Consider the following 21,101-nt stretch of genomic DNA (forward strand, 5'->3'; position numbering starts at 1 on the left):
TGTCACAAACATAATTAAATAATATACTTCAAAATACACTTGTGAGGCTCCACGTCACCACTTGGAGGACTTTAATTATCTATGGCTAATGTCTTGGTACCAGATCCTACAGCACAGCTTCAGAGCTCTTAAGGAGTTTTAAGTTTCAGTCATATTAAAAGGTAAATATTAAATACAAATATTCACGTGTAATTTACTTAAATATTCGGAAGACTCGCATCTGCAAATCAGTTTGAAAGGAGGAATCACCAGGCCAGCACAGATAACTCCGCTGAGCTAATGACTTAGCTATGCAGCATGATGCTAGCACATTGGCAAGCAAAAACCTTTTTAAGAGAGTTGCTCAAGAAAATACGCCATGAATCTTTTGAGAATATATTTAATCTATTCTGTTTCAGGCAGATCAGCTGCCTCAGACAGTGACATGGAATGTGAAGGAGCTGTAAACATAGTAGTGTTGAACATGTTTTGTACCATTTACTAGTGTTAACGTCGACATTAACACAAAAGGGAATGTTTAAAGGACGAAAAACACATGAAACATTATGCTAATCAGCTTAGCTAAGAAAAATTGTACAGCCGCTAAGAGGACTTGGTATTTGCTACGTCTCCAGGTCCTGATTTCTGAGTCTGAGAAATGTGTTCAGTGGTGGAAGAGGCGCAGGTTGGTGTGCACCAACGCAATTCCCTGCTCGTTGCAGGCCTTGATGACCACCTCGTCTGCAGTGGAGCCTGACGGAGCAACGATGTACTCAACACCGCTCTGAAACACATGGATGGGAAGCCATGAATACTTGAGGACCGGAAAGTATCTACACATCTGGTACTTCAATGATAAAGAACTTAGACTAAAGGTAGGCAGCTAGGTCTAAATACTTGCTTTCCAGCTAATTATCTTTAACAACAGCTTTCCAATGCAACACTGGCAAACTATCTAAAATTAATAGTTTAGTTTATGAAAATACAACATAAAACAGTCAGTAACAGTCATTTTTGTAAACATGATTAAATAATGCCATTAGCTATATAACCTATCTATTCTATGAGGTTATATTTAACCTAAAAAAAAACATTTTTTTGCTTTTCTGCTAGAACTACAGTAGCTTAGTAACAGTGAAGTAAAAGCATGAGGCGGTACCTGTTTTGCTCGGTCAATGTTGTCCCTGAAGGGGAAGAACGCATCAGAGCTGAGAGCAACGGCCTTCAGGGAGCTGAGCCACTGCTTCCTGTCCGACTCGCTAAGAGGTTCAGGAACCTCCTCAAACAGAGCCTTCCACACATCTAGGTCAGGACCCTGACACACACACACACACACACACACACACACACACTTGTTAACTATAGATAGTAGCCAATTAGAAGTTATGCTAACTTACCTCAGAAAAACTTCACAAAATTTAAAAACCAAAATAAAAAAATCCCACATGCAAAAGGCACTGAGAAGCTTTTCTGTGAGAGTTTTTAGGAAATTAAAACTCTTGTAAAACTAAGCTAATGAAATGAACTGAAATAAACATTTCTATAATTGTGATTAGTTAGCACCTGAATGAAGACTTTTTTGTAGCCAACAAGTTTTTTAATAAGCTTGAGAGCAAAAAAGTGGAAAAATGCTAAAACTAATGTCCATAGTCTGCCTGAAGTGATTAAGTAAAGGAATCTACAGACAACAAAAGATACGAGATGTTCCTTTATGTTCTGACGTGTTTCTCTGTCTCTGACGTCTAATGTATTTGACCAGCGTTACTTACTCACCTCTCCGATGGTGTTACTGACGTACTGGTCAATAGCATTAGCAATCTCGGCACGTTTAACGCTGGTGCGGAATTTCATGCCTAAAACTTTTGGATGGTGACGCAGCCACCAGTTATCCGCCTTGTCACCTGCCAGACGCGTGCAGTGGATCCGAGACTGTTGACCTGCACCAATGCCGACCACCTGATCTCACACACACACACACACACACACACAATTACCTGACAGACTCTTGATAACTCTTAGAGCTGAGATCTGTGGTGATTAAATTACCATAAACACCGTAATACGTGTGATTATGCGAGTTTCCTCCACGTCTTTGTACTCACCTGGCCGTCCTTGGCGTAACACACGGAGTTGGACTGCGTGTACTTGACGGCGACACTCGCCACAATCAGGTCACGCACGGCCGTTTCAGACAGCTAATAAATGAGAGTCTGGCGTTACAATTCGTCATCAGGAATAAATTAAGGTGACGTGTGAGAACGTGTTGCTTGCAGCTTACGGTGCTGCTGGAGACAACGTTGCTGAAGAGCTGCTTATCGATGACACCGTTGTTCCTCTTCTGCTTCAGGTGCAGACCGAACAGCATCCTCACTTCCTGTTCTTCAGGCTCATAGGCTGGATCCATCTGAGAAGAAACGCGTTTAAGACGTTTAAACAATGTTAATACATATTTCTTAATGTAATCGTAACGTAAACTCTATTCTACCTCAGTGTGTTATGTTACGTTAAGTGTGTGTTACCTGCAGAACGCAATAATTTCCATTCTTTTTTTTGCCGAGGACACGAAGAGCTTCAGGGTCATAACCAGGAGCGATAATTCCATCTGAAACCTAGCAAGAAGATTAATAAATTACCTTAAATTATTGGCTATTAAACAATAAGTCTGAGCTGATTAAGCAGACTATTAAGTAAAACCATTATCCAGGTGAAAGTTTACTAGCTAACCATTGCTGACAAAAATAAATAAATAAAAATAAATAAATAAATAAAACCCCCCCCCACATATTTAATAATTAATTTTGATTACTCCTACTCTAAACATTAACACACACCTCTCTGGAGATGATCTTAGCGGTGGGAACGTCGCAGGGGTCCGAGAGAGCGATGAAATCGCCGAAGGAGGACATCCTGTCTGCTCCTGAAAAACATGACTAAGCCGTTACACACACACAGTCATTAATCAAAGCTTTACAAGTATTTTAAAGCGATAGGCTTATCCTAAAATTAAACATGTGACATGTAGAAAGAGCGTAAATGAGCGCGAGAGAGCATGAGCGTGTGTTGTACCTCTAGCACGAGCATAGGCAGTAGCGAGTGGTGTGAGATCTTTCAGCATGTCGTGCACCATGCACACTTTAGCCTCCTCCTCACTAAGCGGCACACCGACAGCAGCACCTTATGGGAGAAAGAATAATAAACATAAGTTCTGTATAAATCACACCACAGTCATGGGTGTCTGAGCTTGTGTATGTGGAAGAAGGCAGATAGTGTTTTCTTTATAGTGTTATGCTACATACAAAATACATATACAAGTTCTTGTCAAGAAATTGTGTGCACGCCTTACCAGCAGGACTGACATGCTTAAAGGAGGCAGCAGCAGGCATTAGCAGGGCACTCTTCAGCTCTTTAACCAGCTGCCATGCGTTCAGAGCATCACACAGATTAATGAAGCCTGGAGCTCCATTCAAAACTGAAACAAACACACAACCAATATTAGGTAATTTAATAAAAAAATAAATAAAAGCAATACTGGAGTAGTGAAAAAAGTGTGTGCGTGCGTGTGTGTGTATATATGTATTAACCCTTTATCGGGAGCTCAGGCTTCATGGTGTAAATCTGTGCAGGACTCTGGTGTGGGTTCATGCCGTAACGCAGCGATAGCTGAGAAACTCCGCTGCTGAACTCGCGCCGGAAATAATCAGCGATCGCATCGTCATACTGAGCCGTGTGTGTGAATGCCTTGAAGACACACACACACACACACAATTACTAAAACATCTAAAATACCGCAAACGTGTGCGGGCATGAGTAGGTTTCATTATACAAGTAACTTGCTTAAATTTCAGTAACAGCAGAGGTTTACGTTATTGTGCAGTGGCTGTGCATACTCAGATTTTTAATAGTGTTTGGTTGACCTTTCATGTGTTATCACTGATGAGCAAAGAAACTCGGGCAGGCAAGTGACAGGCACAGAGAACGAACAAATTGATAAACACAACAAAATTTTCCGTGGACTTTAACACCGTAGAATCAGAGAATTCCAGATACCTAAGGGTCCAAAAGTCTGAATGCACAACCACCACCACGTTTCATCAGTTCACTAAAACCAGTGAAAAATGCATCATTGTAACTGCCCCAACTGTATTTATTTTTTTTCCCCCAATTTTGGCCACAATTTGCTAACAGCATATAACATGTGCACAGGAATTCATATTCATATTTTTCAGTGTGATTGAGGAAAAGTCCTCACAGTGAATTTACAGACTTGAATCTGTTTTCATACTATTCAAACAAAAAGAAGAAAAGACAACATCACTAACTAAAACTAATCAATAACTCTTAAGATAAGAATTGGCCTTGAGTTGTTCACAAATCTGATTTCAGTACACATTGCTAAAGAACTGTGTGTGACGCAATCGCATGTTACCCAATACCCACACACTGCTGCCAGGCTGGTTAGTAGATTAACCTGCACTTCAAACAGCCTGCGTGCAAATATGCAGTGTTGCAAACGTCACAAAAAATAAATGAATAGATAGAAAATAATCATTTATACTGATATGCTGTCATATCCACGAGATTTGGGCTATAAGCAGCAGGCAGCATCTTTAGGGTCTTAAAAAGTTTTGAACTCCTCCTTGGACAAGGCAACGCAGTTTTATACAAAGTTTTTATGGTCCGACTACAACGAAAGTTTAAAATAAAAAAATAAAAAAAATAAAAAAAAAAATTAAAAAAAAAAGGACGCAGGTTCTAGTATATAGATGACACTGAGGGGGAAGTGCTTGGTGAACAGAGCACTGAGGGCACAGACAGGGTTCCCACTCTTTTTCAGAGATCATTTTCCAGGACTTTTCCAGGACATTTCAAATTTAGGAAAAAAAGACAAGGATCACAGATTCACGGCCTAAAGTTGTTCTTCTCTCCAAAAGTCTTTAAAACAACGTACACTTTATGGCTATTACTTAACTATAAAATTAGAAAAACACCAGATACACACACACACACACAGAGCTTCTGAAGTTAAACTCTTCACTTTATTATAATGAACACATTATAACGACTGCCGAGGCCCTTCTTGTTAAACTTTCCCTTCCCTCTTCCCCAACTGCATTCTCAAAAAAAAAACAAAAAAAAAAACAGCATTATGAAAAATAACTGCAGAAGCATTCCCAAACGGAATAAACAACATTTAATTTGTCCAAAACATTCACTGCATTAAGCTCCAATGAACAGTATCCTTTTGAACTTTTTAGTGTAGTTGCTTTAAACTCTCTTGCATGTTTTTCAAACTTTGTTCTAGAGCTGCTAACTCCTCACTTTTCTCTGTGACACTTTTTCGATAGGCATTTGATTTTGACAGTAAGGTGAAGTCATGCTTTCTCTCTGCCCTGACTGCCATTTCATCTGCCTCTTTTTGCATGGTTTCTATGCTATGCATTATTTTTTGTCTTTTTGCATTGACATTTGCAATTTCTTGCTGCAGGTCTTTTCTTTTCCTCTCATTGGCAGTTTCGACTTTCTTTTTCTTTTCATCCTCCAAGTACTGTACATATCTCATCCTTGCTCCTTTGCAGTGTAGTATGAGATCTCTTGGCAGGACTTCATCCAGTGGGTGTTCAGCCATTGCATCCTGGACCATGCGCAGTGCTACCAGAGACCTCTCTTTAAGGTTTTCAACAAGCATATCTTTGTTGATAGAATATCCTCGTTCCACTGCCCCTTGTCCATGAGATAGTGTAAGCAGATGTTTAATCAGGTCCCACAAGGCTGTATATTCTGGTCTGCCACTGATAAGATTTCCAAGAAACTTGTCCAGCCTGGAAGTGTAAGCAAAATGTTGGAATTCTGCTTTATGGTGTGTGTTGATGTCTATTGAAAATGTTTTGTACTGTGCAAGAATCTCATCACACTGAGGTGCAGTGTACCAACCAGCATTAAGCAAATTTTGTAAGAGTTTCTGAAACATTTCTCTTGAACTTTCTCCGTTTGCAACCATGGCCACAGGGTCAAGGGAGCTCAGGTGCCGCACAACTGGGAACATTAAGGGACTTCTCTCCATCATTTTCTTGCAAGTCATGGAAAGGAAGGAGATACATTCTTTCTTAAACTGCTGAATTTTTAGAGGATGGTCCTGGAGGTTTTCAGATGCCTTTTCTAAAGCTTGCTTCGTACCAAATCCAGTGTCAAGCTGTTTAAGTGGTACATAGTTTGCTTTGTCTTGTGGATCTAGTTTTAGCAGTTGGAGAGGTGTCTTTAACTTTTCCAGTTCTTCCCTTTTGATATAGCTTGATAGCAAGCCTCTTATGGTTGACTGGAGCTCCTTTGCTAAAAAAGGAACCATTGGAGCGTCTGTCTGGAATTTTTCCAAAAATGGCTTCAGCTGTCTAGCAACAAATGCAAAAAAATGGAGCTTAGCTACAAAAAGAGGATCTGCAGTCGCCTCCTTTACTGTGCAGTATGATGCTGATGATGGAACTTTACTTTTCGGAAGTTTCCTATGGCTGTTGATGCACATCTGCACTGCGGGCCAAATTTCGATTGCTCTCTCTGCAACTGCCAAGTCTTCTACCCATCGATGAGCACAGATCTTTAAAGGAAATGCTGATGTTTTAGTCATCTCAATAAAATCCGCACATCTGGCCGGGGAGTCATGAAACAACTGCCAAAGAGCCCTCAGTACATCTCCCACCTTCCAACCTGTTTCTTTCTCTCCACTTTGAAAGCTTCCATGCACAACATGCAAAGCACAGCTTCCCAAATGCAGCAACTTTGATGCAGAAGGGTCTGATTGGCTTTTGTCTTCTTGGAACATCTTTAGGAATTTCCAATTGACCATAGGGCCATCCATTGAGATTTGTAGGAGCTTATTGGGATCAAGTGGTGAGAGGGTTTTCTTAATTTTCTCCAAAAGCTTCTCTGCCTGAGTATGTCCCATAAACTCTGAATCAAAATAGCGCACAGCTACTTTCTCTTCACGATCACACCAGTAACGGACAATTATATCCATCTGCTCCATCTGTGTCACTTTATTCAAGCATTCGTCAAATGACACTACATAGCATTTTGCCTTCCTGACATCTTTAATCAACTTCTCTTTGAAATATGGGCACAATCCAAAGGATAAAAGGTAAGCAGATTTTGTTGCACCACATGAAAACCGTTTGGCAATATCACTGTCTGGGAACATTTGATTAAAAATGACTGACACATCAGAGCTGGAGTTGAATGAGTAGTGTGACCTGACCATTTTGATTACCCAACGAATCTCGGCTTCAAGCACAGCTTGGCTCGAAAAAAACTTTGACAGTGTTGAGTTGCTTTGTGGGCCTGAGCATGTTGCCTCTTCATCTGTATTGGATACTTGAAAAGCTGTGCTTTCCTGATTGCCACTTTCAACATCTACAGTGGTTGCTTGTAGGTCTTTGCTAGATTGTCTGCAAATTTCCTGTCCTCTGTCTTCAGAAGTAATTTCCCTGAGAAAATGTGTAATTTTCGTCTCCTTTTTCATTTGTGTAGCAATTTTTACATGGCCTTGTCCTCGTTCATGACTCTTGAGTGCGGAGAGACCCATGTTACCGACATCAAAGGATTTCCTGCAAAACTTGCAATATGCCCTTTGCGCATCTCCTGATGCTTCTCCTAGCCAGTCCCTGAACTGGGGATCTTCTTTCCATTCCTTCTTAAACTTGCACTGCCTGCCTGACATTTGTCTTGTCTATTTCTGTAATTTAAGTTCAGATGTGTTACAGATTCAGTGAAGGGTAGGAAGAGCCTTTACATGTTCTAGTAGCTTTATTTTTCATTACCATCTCTTTTTACACCTCTCTTTGTTTTAATTTTGTATCTAGTTGTTGTACTTCATTGTCTTTTCTTTTTCAGAACGCACACATCCAATAATAAATTACGTTAATCATATTATATTAACAAACTATTTTTAAAAAATGATACCAAAAATCACTAGGAGTAATAATCTAGTGCATTAATAAAATATCAACAAACAGTATATAACAATTTTATAAATAATGCAAAAGAGTTTAATGTTTTAAAATGAATACAATTTAGAAGAGAAAAGGAAAGATGCTTTAAAGGTCACGTTCTTCCTGATCAGATTTTACATTTTTTTTACATTACATTTACATCCCATTTTACAGCCCTCTACTTCCCGGTTGAATGACGTCCAAAGCAAGAGTGTTTGACTAAACTCCGCCCACAGGAATACAGTTGCTCTAACGGCATTGGCTAAGCTAAGCTGCTAAACTCGAATCACGACACACTAAACAAACTACACAATCAGAACTCGTTACGTATTTCTGAAGGAGGGACTTCATAGAGGCACTCTTTCAAACGAGTCATTCAAAATACGTATTCATTTAGGAATAAAAAAATGACGGTATTTATGAATGTCATTGACTCACTTTCACAAACGATTCGTTAATAAACGCATATTCAAAGAAATCCCACTGTATTGTAAAAACGTTCTGCACCGGCTTTGTTTGGAACTACTATGGTTAGTGAAGGATAGAAAGGGAGTCACTTAACTTCATGTTTAGTGAACGTTGCAAAAATCAATATCACATTTGCACACGTGTTTTTAAGTTTATATAAGTAAACCTATTATATGTTACCGGCCTTCGCCTTATGTTTACAACACTAGTCTGTGCTGCACTTTGAGCATGGAAACAATTGTTCAATATATGATTCACTGTGCATAGCGTCAGTAGAATATCTAATTTTGACTTCTTATATCGCTCATAAAACAGGTTTGGGGACTGTGTGGATGGATTACTTTTAAAGACAATTTGTCATGTGAATGAAATTTCAATATTTATAAAATAAAAAGACTGCACATATTAATACCCTTTCCTTTCTCAGGCCAATGCCGTCATGCATGCTTTAGTTTGCTGTGCATTCCCCTTGCACACGATATTCAGATTAACAAGGTTAATATAACCTGCTTACCCGTCACCATTTGCTGAAAACAACAGTAGCACCTGAAACCGCCAACACAAGACAGCGTCGTCCGTCACAGCGAGATTAAACAGCATAACAAAAAACCCGTCAAAACTCAGCGTCCCTGAACAGAGCGCTTTCTGTTACTAACGTTAATTGTTTAGACCAGAGTTGTAAACTGTTCTTTAAATGATCAAGAACATTTAAAAATAATAATTTTCCAGGACAGCAAGATTTTTTCCAGGACAATTTATGTTTTCTCTCATTTTCCATGTGTTTTCCAGGACTGGAACATTGGTCATTAATTTTCCAGGTTTTCCAGGACGCGTGGGAACCCTGACAGAAGAATGAACCAAGAAGGAGTGAAGCACGTGCAGTGGGGGCAGAGGCTAACTGAGCAGAGCATCTTAATAGCACAGAGGGGGTGGAGATAAGTAAAAATACACTGAAGGGGAGGGGCTTAATAAACCAAGCAAAATGGAAACAGAAACAATGGCTAGAGAAGCAACGGGAATGAGGGGTGGAGCCAAATTACTGGGTGGAGCCTCATGAAGCACACACTGGGGAGAAGAGCTTTATATACAGTGCAGAGTGGGCAGTGCCTACTGAACTAAGTAGTTGGGATATATTAAAATTGATTTATGTTTATGAAGGTTTCTGCTCACCTTCAGCGCGAGAGTTTTCCGTGTCTCAAGTGATGTGTTACTCTCGCTCGAAGTCTCCAATTCCTTCGCCACCAGCTCGTAGTCAGATGGATCGCAGACCACCGTCACTCGAGCATGATTCTTAGCCGCAGCACGGAGAAGAGTAACACCACCTGCACAGAAAACGGTTTATCATCTCACGGGTTTTGTGTACATTATGCCTAAGAACAGAATCCAACAAATTAAAAATAAATAAATAAACAAAAGGATCTCGTTGTCCAACTCACCGATGTCAATCTGCTCCACCGCATCAGTCACAGTTACATTCGGAGACGCAACAGTCTTCACAAAAGGATAAAGGTTACACACAACCACTCTGGAATGAACATAAACAGAGCACGAGTCAACAAGTCTGTAAAATATTTTCTTGCTCGTCAATGTTTTATTTATTAGTATAAAACTTTTTTTTTTTTGATTCAAATGCCATAAAGAAACCATCATCCCTGAAAATGAGAAAGTTTCATTAGAGGTCAAGTGGCATCACAAGACTTCAAGTCATAAAGCAAGCAGAGTTAAATTAATTCCTTTTTCCCTACCAAATCTTGGTCTACTTCTCCCATTTTAGTTATATACTAAACTACTTAGAAAAAAAATGACAGTACAGCATAGTTAAACTAACCATCATCTTACCTCACAAGGTTAAAGCCAAGTTTTTCCATGTCAGCCTGGTCAGAAGGAGTGTTTCTGGCCAGGATTCCTCCATGAACAGCAGGGTGAAGGGTTTTAACCCGGCCACCAAGCATCTCCGGGAAACCAGTGATCTCAGAGACATCTCTGAAAGCACACGGTTCACGTCATTCACATTCATAGTGTGTGCATAGATTACAGTGTCCCAAATCACATCCAGGACAGTTACTCACCTCACCAAGAGCCCCGCGTCCCTCAAAGCTTTAGCTGTGCCACCTGATGCCACCAGAGACAACCCGACTGACAAGAGCCGCTTTGCAAAGTCCAGCAGCCCGGTCTTATCAGAGACACTCAGGAGAGCTTTAAAAACCAAATTAAACATGTCACCACTCCAACATGTCACCACTCCAAAATGTATTTTCCTATAACATCACACTGGGAAATGTTTTATTCCTTTTTGACCAAGACAATTTGTAAAGCATTAAAATGCCACATTATTTTTCCCTATAAATATTTTTTTTTTAATGTTGTGGAACTTCTGAACTTAAAAACCAACTTAGTTTGTATTATAGCTAACGTTATAGCAGCTATAAACATGCATTCCCTCACCTCATCAAGTTGATATGACAAAAAAAATAGAAATAAAGAAATCACAGATAATACTCGAATAACTAGACTTTATTAAAATATTTAAATGTTATTTTTATAGTTCTGTGTAGAAGATATATGTGAAAAGCATGTGAGGCTAATTTAAGGATGCTAGCCAGTTTTCTTTGCTAATATCAGACTAGCATGGAGTCCTCTAGCTAACACAGCTGACTTGGAAACAAGCTGAAATCTAACATTGTGAAACTTTTAGATAAACAACAGCTACTTTTCACGTGAAAACTTGACTTAATTTAATATCAATTCAAAACATTTACGTACTTGAGTACATTTAAAACTTTCTATGACTTTTTTTTTGGCTTTTAGGATTATTTAATTTTTCAGTACTTCTTGTAACAACCGTAAACTAATTACTAATCTTGTTTATTAGTATTATTTGTGCCAAAAACATAAACAAACACTCAACCATTGTCTGTGCACGCGCACACACTCATCTAATTAATCATAGGACCTACGGTATATTTAATTAGAGGAGTGTGCACGTGCACAGACTATATTATAGGCCTTCTTTTAATAAATAAATCAGTAAAAAAAACACTAACTCATTAACTCGTTAAACTCCTGTGGGCCTGGTTAAGATTATCCAACATTGTGGTGCCTAAAAAATATAACTCTAAAAACCTTAAAAATCCGCCATACCTGAGCAAAAGAAACGCTCGCGCCACATAAATAAGACACGTTTAATAAAGTTACTGTTACCCAGTTCAGTGGACATGATGCTGAGATCCGGGGTTTGACCTGCAGACAGCGTAGAAACCAGTGAACTTGGGGAGAGTTTAGGCAGCACAAACCGCGCGAGTGAAAAGCACGTGGGTGTAAAAGTGAGATCCGCCGAATTGTGTTCTGGGAAATGTAGTCGTTCAACTGTGTCTATTTGTCTGCATTAATGGTCACAAGATGGAGCCACGGGGTTGGATAGATGTGCAGGTTAACCCTGCAAGACAGCACCAATGATTTATGTGCCCTACATATCGCACCCTTTCTATGAAAAAAAACAGTTTATTATATTTATTATTATTATTATTAATAATAATAATAAGCAATTGTGTTCTGTGTAATGTCTTTTGTGTATTGTACTTTTGTGTAAGAATACTTCTTGGATCTAGTTTACTAGTGACAAAACTGACAATCCTATAAAAGTATTTTCTGCAAATAAACAACAATTAAAATCCAACTCTCTACAGTGGCATTAATTATAGATGTGGATGTAGGTCTAATGAGATCAAATCACCGAAAAAGGAAAGGAAGGAAAACAAAAAAACTTTTGAGTATCAATCACGTGTCCTGTCTCTTTAAATTCTGGTCAAAACTCTTCAGAATCTCACAATAATCAAAACACGTGTTACTTCATCTTATTACAGACAATTTAACTCAAACACCTCAATAAAAATAATGCAAATTAAATGTATACTTTCTTCAAACATGTTATAAATAAATCAATACAAAAACAGATGCATTATTTTTAACATTTATTATTAGCATTATTTAACGTTTAGGATTTATTTTTAAACGGTCGCGATGTAACGTCACATGACACGCAAACCGGCTCTGTAATGTTTGTGTTTAAATGTTTACATTTAAAAACAAAACTTCGGTTGTGAAGGTCGTAAGATCGGATTACAGTTACTGCGACACCTGTTCAGTGTTCTACATCCCTGCTTCAGTTTTATTCCTACAGCGTCTCCGCAGGACCGGTGATGATGTTCTCGTGCGAGGAAAACCCGAAGCTGCTGGATGCCGTGGATCCCGAGCCCGGATGGAGCGGACTTTACGCCCCGGGGAAGGGTAAGTTATTTTAATTTCTCCTTTTACACTAAACTAACGAGTTTTTTAGTGAGTAAAAAGTGCGGGGACGCAATCAGGAATATCTATATAGTTTTAATACTATTTCTATAGTTAGGTGTTTTGGGGAAAAGCGATATGTTCTGTTTAGCATACATGCTAATTATGCTAAAGCTATCTGGCATAAACTTGTCTAAATTCAGTTAGTTACTCCGACGAGGAGCTTTAAGCCAAATATCTGGTACAATTAACACGTTTTACTAAAAGTGTACTGAAACCAAGCCGAGGAGGAGTATTAGTGTAAATTAGCCAGGTAGCTAATTAGCATAGCTAATGTAGCTAAAGGATTGTTTTCGGGCTTCAGATTTTGTTTTTTGTTTGTTTGTTTTTTTAATAGTTTCAGTAGACACTAGACGGAAAATAAAAACCATGTTAGAAGAAGTTAAAACGCTTATAATAACATGAATAGCTTGATATTTATTTGTTTGTATGGTTATCTGTGTGGTTTAATACCTGCCGAACAGCAAATAGGGAAGAAAATGTGCTAAAATGAACAGAAATGTAAACATCGTAAACATTTCAACAGCCGCTGAAAAGTGTTAAATCATCAAGTAAAACATTTTAGAAAAGTCTGTTTTTTTGTTTTTTTTTACCTGATCGTGATATTGGATCGGTTTTAAAAACACAAGCCAGAGGTGAAGATCGAAGGAAATATTTATTACTCATTCTTTATGTATCTTTATGCATAAACTTACAGAAGGAAATAAAAACGACGACGTTTTCTAATTGTTCGTGTTTGTAAGATATTTCTGAGATTCTTCAGGGTCAAGTTGTTGTTGAATCTGAAATAGAGAGCTTCTGTGAGGAAAAGCAGGTAGCCGAGCTAACATTAGTCACTAGATGGCGCCAGTGTGGCTGTGTACAGTCGAACATACAGTATAAAGCTGTTTGGTTCAAATCTGGTCATCAATGTTGTGTTCATAGTTTGGGGAAAACACAGATGGATACAATATGATTTTAACCTGTGATTTGTGGGGAAAAGGTTAACAGTGATGTAAGTGTCTGTGATTACCTGTGAAGCTGTGATCTGTACATGCAGCTAAATACTGAGGATGATTAAACTGTTATAGGAAGATTACGTTAATATAACCGGTGTAAATACTTTGGGTGTAAACTACTGTGTGGAGCGAAGTTTTCTTCTAAACAGTGCTATTAAAATAAAGGTTTTTTGCTTCCTTTTATGAGATGTAAGGATGTCTGATTGCTCGGTTGTATCTTTTGACACAGGGAGACAGAGGGAGAGAAACACGTCAGAACCGTTTCCTCCAGATGAGCTTTACTGCAGCACAGAGCTCATTGACAATGAGGACGAAGACCACGGGTCTGTTCAGCAAGAGGAAGCGCAAGGAGGAGGTGATGACCATGAGGTGTACGTAAGAAGCCCATGTTGTGACAGGAGCCCATCCGATCCTATGCGGGGCCTGTCCCCTATATGGGGCCCATTACTATCGAGGAGCACGTCCCCTTTAAGAAGTTGTGCTGCTTCGATGAGGCCGCGCTCCTCAAGGAGCCGTTCACCAAATACGACCCCTGCAACCCAACGGCGTGTTCATTTCAACCCCAACGTCGTCGTGTTTGGCCAGCCTTCAGCTGCGGGGTATACAATGATTCCTCTGCAGAGCCAAGGAATAAAGAGGTGGAGGGATGAAGAGGATGATAATGAAGAAGCCCCTCCTAGTAGACAGCACTGTATGAATCATGTTCTTTATAAGAGGTCCCGTGGCCTACCTACCTTAAACCTTTTTCCCATCGTTCCAATTATGAGCCAAAACTGCAGCTAATCACTTTAAGACTTTAAAATCTTTGTGTGCTTGTTCAGGTATCCAGGTGATTCTTACCACCATTACTAACATTATGTGTAAATTGTCATTAAAAAAATTAGGTTAAGTAAGTTCTAGAAATTATTTTTAAAATTTGAGTGTTTATATTCATCTGCGTAGTGCTAAGTGTATTTTTACAGTAGTATTTGTTTATTTATTTAAGATGTACATTTGTTTATTTATTGATGTAACTATTTATGCATTCATGTGTTTATGCATTTTAAAGTATTTTTATGTATTGTAAATATGTATATATATACGTGTATATATATATATATATATATATATATATATATATATATATATATATATATATATATATATACGTATATATATACATACACATATATATATATATATATATATATATATATATATATATATATATATATATATATATATATATATATATATATACACGTGTATACGTATACACACGTATATATATTAAGTTTTTAAGATTAAGCAGTTTGAGGGGCCCCCCCCATTTTTTTCTAGTTATTTATTTAGTAATTTTGTCTTATGGACTAAATGTAAACAACTGCTATGTCAAATATATTAATCATTTCAGAAATAAATAAATAATTATTTTTAATAAATAAAACTGTAGAATAGCAAGGGGCATGAAAACCTATGACCTCAACTGTAAGAAACACCCCTAACACCCCCAATAAATAAATAAATAAATAAATAATGGTTACGTTAATTCTCATTATGTGATAATTAATTTGTTAATCCACCTTATACCACAACAAAAGTCATTTGTTAAACAATAAAGTTAAATAAGCATCTCCTAAATTATTCATGTAAACCAATAGCAGAATAACTTTGTAAAAACAACAATGTTACTATAGAAACAATTTGTATTCACATTAATATGCACATATCGATCATTACAGCTGGAATTCGTAAAATAATACTTCCATAATTGTACTAAAATGTATTAAAATAATGCACACTTTTTTCCAGTTTAACTATTTATTGTGTATAAAATATACTAATGTCTTTAAGAAATGTACAGTTTATAATTAAAAAAAGCTCAATAAAATTTATTTATTTTAGTTCAACTCTCATGTGTCAAGTGTCTCTTATAACACACTACAATCATTTCTCATGGGTTTCACACATAATTACTTTTAGTTTAGTAATTACAAGTAATTACCTGAATTTTATTTTGAAAGAGAAGTAATGTACAAAAATTAAAACTGCATTATCAGAAATTGAGTGCCATGTTGTACTGAAAAATCAGCCTGTTTACTTTTATAGTCTTACTGTTTATGGAACACTTCTTTGCACATGCTGTCTCTCATTTCAATTAATTGCTTTTAATCGACTTAATGAATGCAGGGTAGCTTTAGCGTAAACAGATAGAAACAAGAATTAGAGTTAGAGTATAGTCATCAGGTGATTACAAACAAGAATGACAGTAAACAAGCTAAAGAAGTGTTACAGTAAACAGGCTAATCACTAACTAGCATAAACATACACAGTGACACCATCATACTTTTTCAATTCAGTTCAAGTTTATTTGTATAGCACTTTTTACAATTGACATTGCCTCAAAGAAGCTTTACAGAACATAAACATAGAACAAAAGGTTATTATAAAGAATAATATTAAGATTAATAGAATACAAAATTCAAGATTAATATAAGATATATTTAGTTCACAATGTGTATGTATTTATCCCCAATGAGCAAGTCTGAGGTGACTCAGGAAGCAGTGACGAGGAAAAACTCCCTTGAATTGTAAAGGAAGAAACCTTGAGAGGAACCAGACTCAAAGGGGAACCTCATCCTCATATGGGTGACTCTGGAGGGTGTGATTATAAATATACAGTCTGATAAACATTGGATTGATGCAAAAGATCACATGGAGTTCACATCTCGTCTTTAGTATCGCAGAGTCTAACTGACTCTGACTAAGCTGGTAGATCTCTAGATGCCTCAGGATTCTCAGAGTCGGCCTCGTCTCAGTGGAGGTCCAAAATCTTCATCGCACAGAAGACGATCGGAGCTGGTACAGTTTCTGGATGCCTCAGGATGGGTAGAAAGAGAGAAGTAGTGGAGAGAGATTAACATATCTGCTGTTCATAATATTTGCAAGTCTGATGTAATAATGCACAATATTATGGGATGTATTATGTGTACGCCTGACTAAAGAGATGGGTTTTTAATCTACATTTAAACTGGGAAAGTCTGTCTGAGCCCCAAACACTATCAGGAAGACTATTCCAAAGTTTGGGAGCTAAATAAGAAAACGCTCTACCACCTTTAGTAGACTTAGATATTCTGGGAACTAGCAGAAGTCCAGAGTTTTGTGATCTCAGAGAGAGCGTGAAAGATAATGTGAATGATAATGTCACCAATGTCATCATGAGGTCTGGAGGTGTGATTTATTGTTAGTGTATGTGTAGTATAATGAAAGGAGGTGTGACAGACACACATGTCACACCCCTTCACTTGGGCTGAATACTAAAAAAATTTTCCAAGCTGTCTCAAATATATCCAGTTTTTTTCTAGTTGCCTCAGATCTTTTAAAATCCTTTTCTCATCCTCTTCAATCTGATATCTCTTGACTTGTTTGTTTTTCCAAACAGTAACAAGGTGTCGTTAGGCTATTTAGGCTTTATTGCCGTTTAATGAGCAATACAGTTTACAATCCTCACACAAGGGCTTTCATTGTGTGTCGGCTGATGAATGGAGTCTATCATTTTTTATCACTCTGAATGAGGCCTAATTACTTTCATTCTTAAGTGCCACCTATTATCTTTATTTGTCTTGTCCTTTGGGACAGAACCTTTATATGAAAAGTGTTTGAAAATTAAGAACAATAGAAGAACAGCTAGCATGTAGTATTAGCATAGATTTAAGAAATAATCTACTCTGATGGTATTCATGAGCACTTCATGGGTATGAGAGAATCTGTCAAAAGTTGGATTAGCGGTTGATGCTAAACATAATTTCAATAAAAGCTTCTTGACTTGATGACTTCTGACATGAGGAGACTTTTCTTAAAGTTTTGTCTTGACATCTGAGGAAAATGTTGATGTTCTTGATGTTTCTGTCTTGTTTTCCACTCTCACTCTGTCATATTATTTTTGTCATACACTGTCATAATCATTTCTAATATTTATTTTTATTCTTTTTGAAGGGGAGACAATTTTTTTGTATGGTCTAAACCATTGTTTTCACTGTGCATATGACAATAAACAAATCGAATCTTGAATATTAAAAGCTAAGTGACAGCTAGCAAAAGCATCTCAGAGCATGAACAGTCAGGAGATCATATGTTCACCTTGTTGAATAAACACATTAATCAATGTATTTGTTTTGCTTTAAATAGCTTTTGACAATTTGAAATAATTGTGTATTTCCTACAATGTGCTTAATGCTGATACATTCCATAGTAACAGCTCGTTCATAGGAATGTGTAAAGCGAATGCTCAACATGAAACGATTTCTTTGTTGACGATGTTTTCTGCGAGACTTGGTGTTTTTTATTTCACATATAAAGACAGAGTCTTAGGGGATGTGGTAGCTCAGTGGTTAAGGTGTTGGACTACAGAAGGTCATGGGTTCAAACCCCAAGCTGCTACTGCTGGGTCCCTGAGCAAGACCCTTAACCTGCAATTGCTCAGTTGCATAAATTGAAATAAAAATTAATGTCACTCTGGATAAGGGTGTCTATTAAATGCCTTAAATGTTAATTATCAGTGGTAAAACAGTGACTTTAGGTTTTCACACACAGAAAATTCTGAACTCTGAACAACATCATAATATATATACCTATTCCTTAAAATGTCTGACTTTCTACTAAGTAGCATGACATCTTTGCTGTTTGTGAAATTAGTTAGTTAAATTAAAGCTGAGTCCCATCCAGAGCATTTAAATTCTTTGGTCTTCTCGGCTGATTTTCCCATAAAAGGCAACCTTTGCTAATACTTTTCATTCATAACAACATCTTTATGACTGCACAATGTAATTATAAGTGTACAATGAAACCACCGTCACAAAGGGATTTATTGCCTGCTGTTCACTCATTATGGCTCCAATCAGCGGTGTAATGTATCTTTGAACACCTTTGATGTGTGCTTCGTTATCAGTTCCCAGCATGATTGAGAATGATCACAGTCACGTGCACAACAAACACATCCAACGGTCGAGCTTAACATCCATCTACGGTTTACTCAAACCTCATGCAGGGTCCAAAGGTGTGAGTCCATTGCCACTCTATTGGGGAAAAATGGGAAATTTGTCTTTTTTATTTAATAAAAAAATCATGCTTCATCATGCGTGGGGCTAATTTCTGTGGAAATGGTGATTAAATAGTGATTTAACTGGTATAATAAAATAATTGTACATAGTATTGATAGAAGCTGCCTGTCACTTTGTACTTGTAAATCACTTGTTGTTGTAGACAAAATTTTAAAAAAAAAATTGATCTGACAAACAGTTCCTGTAAAGTATTTGTTCCATTGTATCCAGCTGTTTCTGTTAATTGTTTATCCTATTAAACAGTTTGTTCTGATAAGAAAATTCTTCTTATAAACAGTTTGTTGTAATGAATAGTTTCTTTTTTTAAACAGTTTGATGTCATAAACAATATGTTTCATAAACAATTAAGTCTATTCTCTCAAAGTTTGATCTAATTCGGTTGTTCCTGTAAACAGATTAGACTTGTACAGATTTTACTGTATCATCATCCACTCCGAATCATCCACTCCAAGACCTTAAAGACCTGAAGGTGTGCTGTGGTGTGTGGTACCAGGACGTTAGTAGCAGATCCTTTAAGTTCTGTAAATAGTGAGGTAAATACTGCGGGCTTCCATGGGTCACACTTGTTTGTCCAGTACATCCAACAGATGCTTGCTTACACTGAGATCTGTAGAATTTGTAGACCAAGTCAACACTTTAAGCTCTAGTTCCTCAAGCCATTAATGGGCAACTCTTAGCAATGAGTTAGGCTACTGCCATTATGGAATAGTGTTGCCATGATATACTTGATCTACAGCAATGATTAAGTAGGTGGTATATGTCAAAGTAACATCAACATGAATGCCATAACTCAAGGTATCCCAGGAAAAGATTGAGCTAACCTTCATACCCCATGTACGTCATTGCGTCTTGAGTACCATGGTCCCTGTTGCTGGTTCACCAGTTGTCTTCCTTGGAACACTTTGGGTAAGTATCTGAAACACCCCAGAAGACCTGTTGTTTTATTCAGCCTCTGACCCACTTGTCCATCAGTCACAATTTGGCTTCTATCAAAGTTGCTCATGATCTTACTCTTGCCCATTTTTCTTGCTTCTAACACATCATAGAGTCTCAAGCTGCCAGGAAGGCTAACTTAGGAAAACTTGATCAGAAAAAATATCTCAGAACTAAGAACAGGTCAAACTTTAAAGGTGGATGAGTTAGAACAGCAGAAGACCACATATCGAGATCTAGTCTTAGAAAAAACAGGAATCTAAAGCTACTGTGAGAACCCGATGTGGTCTTACTATCAGTGCAGATCATTCTTTCAATTCTCCTCTGAGCTCTTTCATCAACAAGGAAGTTGATTTGTCATTGTTTTTTTTATCTTCTAACTCCTTTTAGTTTGTTGCTTTCTCTCTCTCTCTCTTAATCTCTTACACTCTCTACACACGTACACACACAGACTGCCGCAATCAGCTAATACTTTCTGTCCCGATCCATCCTCACACCTAATCTGCTCTAATGAAGTCTTGATCCACCAAATTAAACCCAATCACTTCAGGCCAGGGGATAAATATGGCTGTCACCACGAGCAAACAGAGTTATTAGCTTGATGCTAATACATTAGATCCATCTTAAGACAAGGTTGAAACAAGGACCGCTAACTTCAGTAATCGAGCACATACAGTTAGCGTTTTCTTTCTTTCACAACTCTTTTCACTTCTTTGTTTTGTTTACAAACAGTTAGTGCATAGCAATGTTTACTCTTAAGTATTTATTTTTAGTTTAAATATCAGTTTACAACCAAATCTCTAGTTGCTGTGTGATCATTGACCGAGCACTGTCTACAAATACTTTAAATAGCAAGTGTATCTGTAGCTAGTGCTTTCTTGACATCACTAATTTCTGCTCAAGATTTTCATGTCAGCAAATGCTTAAAAAATACCTAACAGTTTGGAATGTCTGCTAGCCATTAGCTATTAATGAGAGCTTCAGACTGTTTCACTCAGTGTTGTTTTAATTTTGATAGAAACCCTTCCTTACAGAAATGTTTAAACAGCCAGAATTTAGCAAGCTCACATTGTAATAATTTTATTTTGAAAACTTTCTTGCAGCAAATTTATTTATTTATTATTATAAAAAATTTTTTTCACGAATAACAAACTAGCTGCTAGCTAAATTTATAGATAAAACTTAAATTTATTTTAAAGACCAAAAAATGATTTTTTTTTTTTTTTTTATAAATTGAAACAACTAGGGCAACACTCTAATTTGTGGTAATTGTATGGAGATATTTTCAAAAACACTGTTCT

The 21,101-nt window shown here is 37.3% G+C and overlaps 2 protein-coding genes across 2 annotated transcripts; one reads left to right on the plus strand and one right to left on the minus strand.

Annotated features, from left to right (window-relative positions):
• Window positions 1–363: 363 nt before the first annotated feature.
• On the minus strand, window positions 364–11,784 carry atic (5-aminoimidazole-4-carboxamide ribonucleotide formyltransferase/IMP cyclohydrolase). The gene is made up of 15 exons (XM_060860828.1): window positions 11,628–11,784; window positions 10,496–10,622; window positions 10,266–10,409; window positions 9,863–9,951; window positions 9,597–9,748; window positions 3,561–3,717; window positions 3,323–3,448; window positions 3,046–3,153; window positions 2,811–2,896; window positions 2,499–2,588; window positions 2,258–2,383; window positions 2,082–2,174; window positions 1,753–1,935; window positions 1,139–1,294; window positions 364–763 (listed from the first exon to the last, which is right to left on the minus strand). Exons 1-15 carry the CDS (start codon window positions 11,641–11,643, stop codon window positions 644–646), a joined length of 1,773 nt encoding a protein of 590 aa, XP_060716811.1. The 5' UTR covers window positions 11,644–11,784; the 3' UTR covers window positions 364–643.
• Window positions 11,785–12,562: 778 nt separating this feature from the next.
• Window positions 12,563–14,606, plus strand: LOC132839861 (uncharacterized). Its single transcript, XM_060861063.1, has 2 exons — window positions 12,563–12,713; window positions 13,998–14,606. Exons 1-2 carry the CDS (start codon window positions 12,626–12,628, stop codon window positions 14,549–14,551), a joined length of 642 nt encoding a protein of 213 aa, XP_060717046.1. The 5' UTR covers window positions 12,563–12,625; the 3' UTR covers window positions 14,552–14,606.
• Window positions 14,607–21,101: the final 6,495 nt, after the last annotated feature.

Source organism: Tachysurus vachellii, chromosome 24 (assembly GCF_030014155.1).
Source record: "Tachysurus vachellii isolate PV-2020 chromosome 24, HZAU_Pvac_v1, whole genome shotgun sequence".
NCBI lineage: Eukaryota > Metazoa > Chordata > Actinopteri > Siluriformes > Bagridae > Tachysurus > Tachysurus vachellii.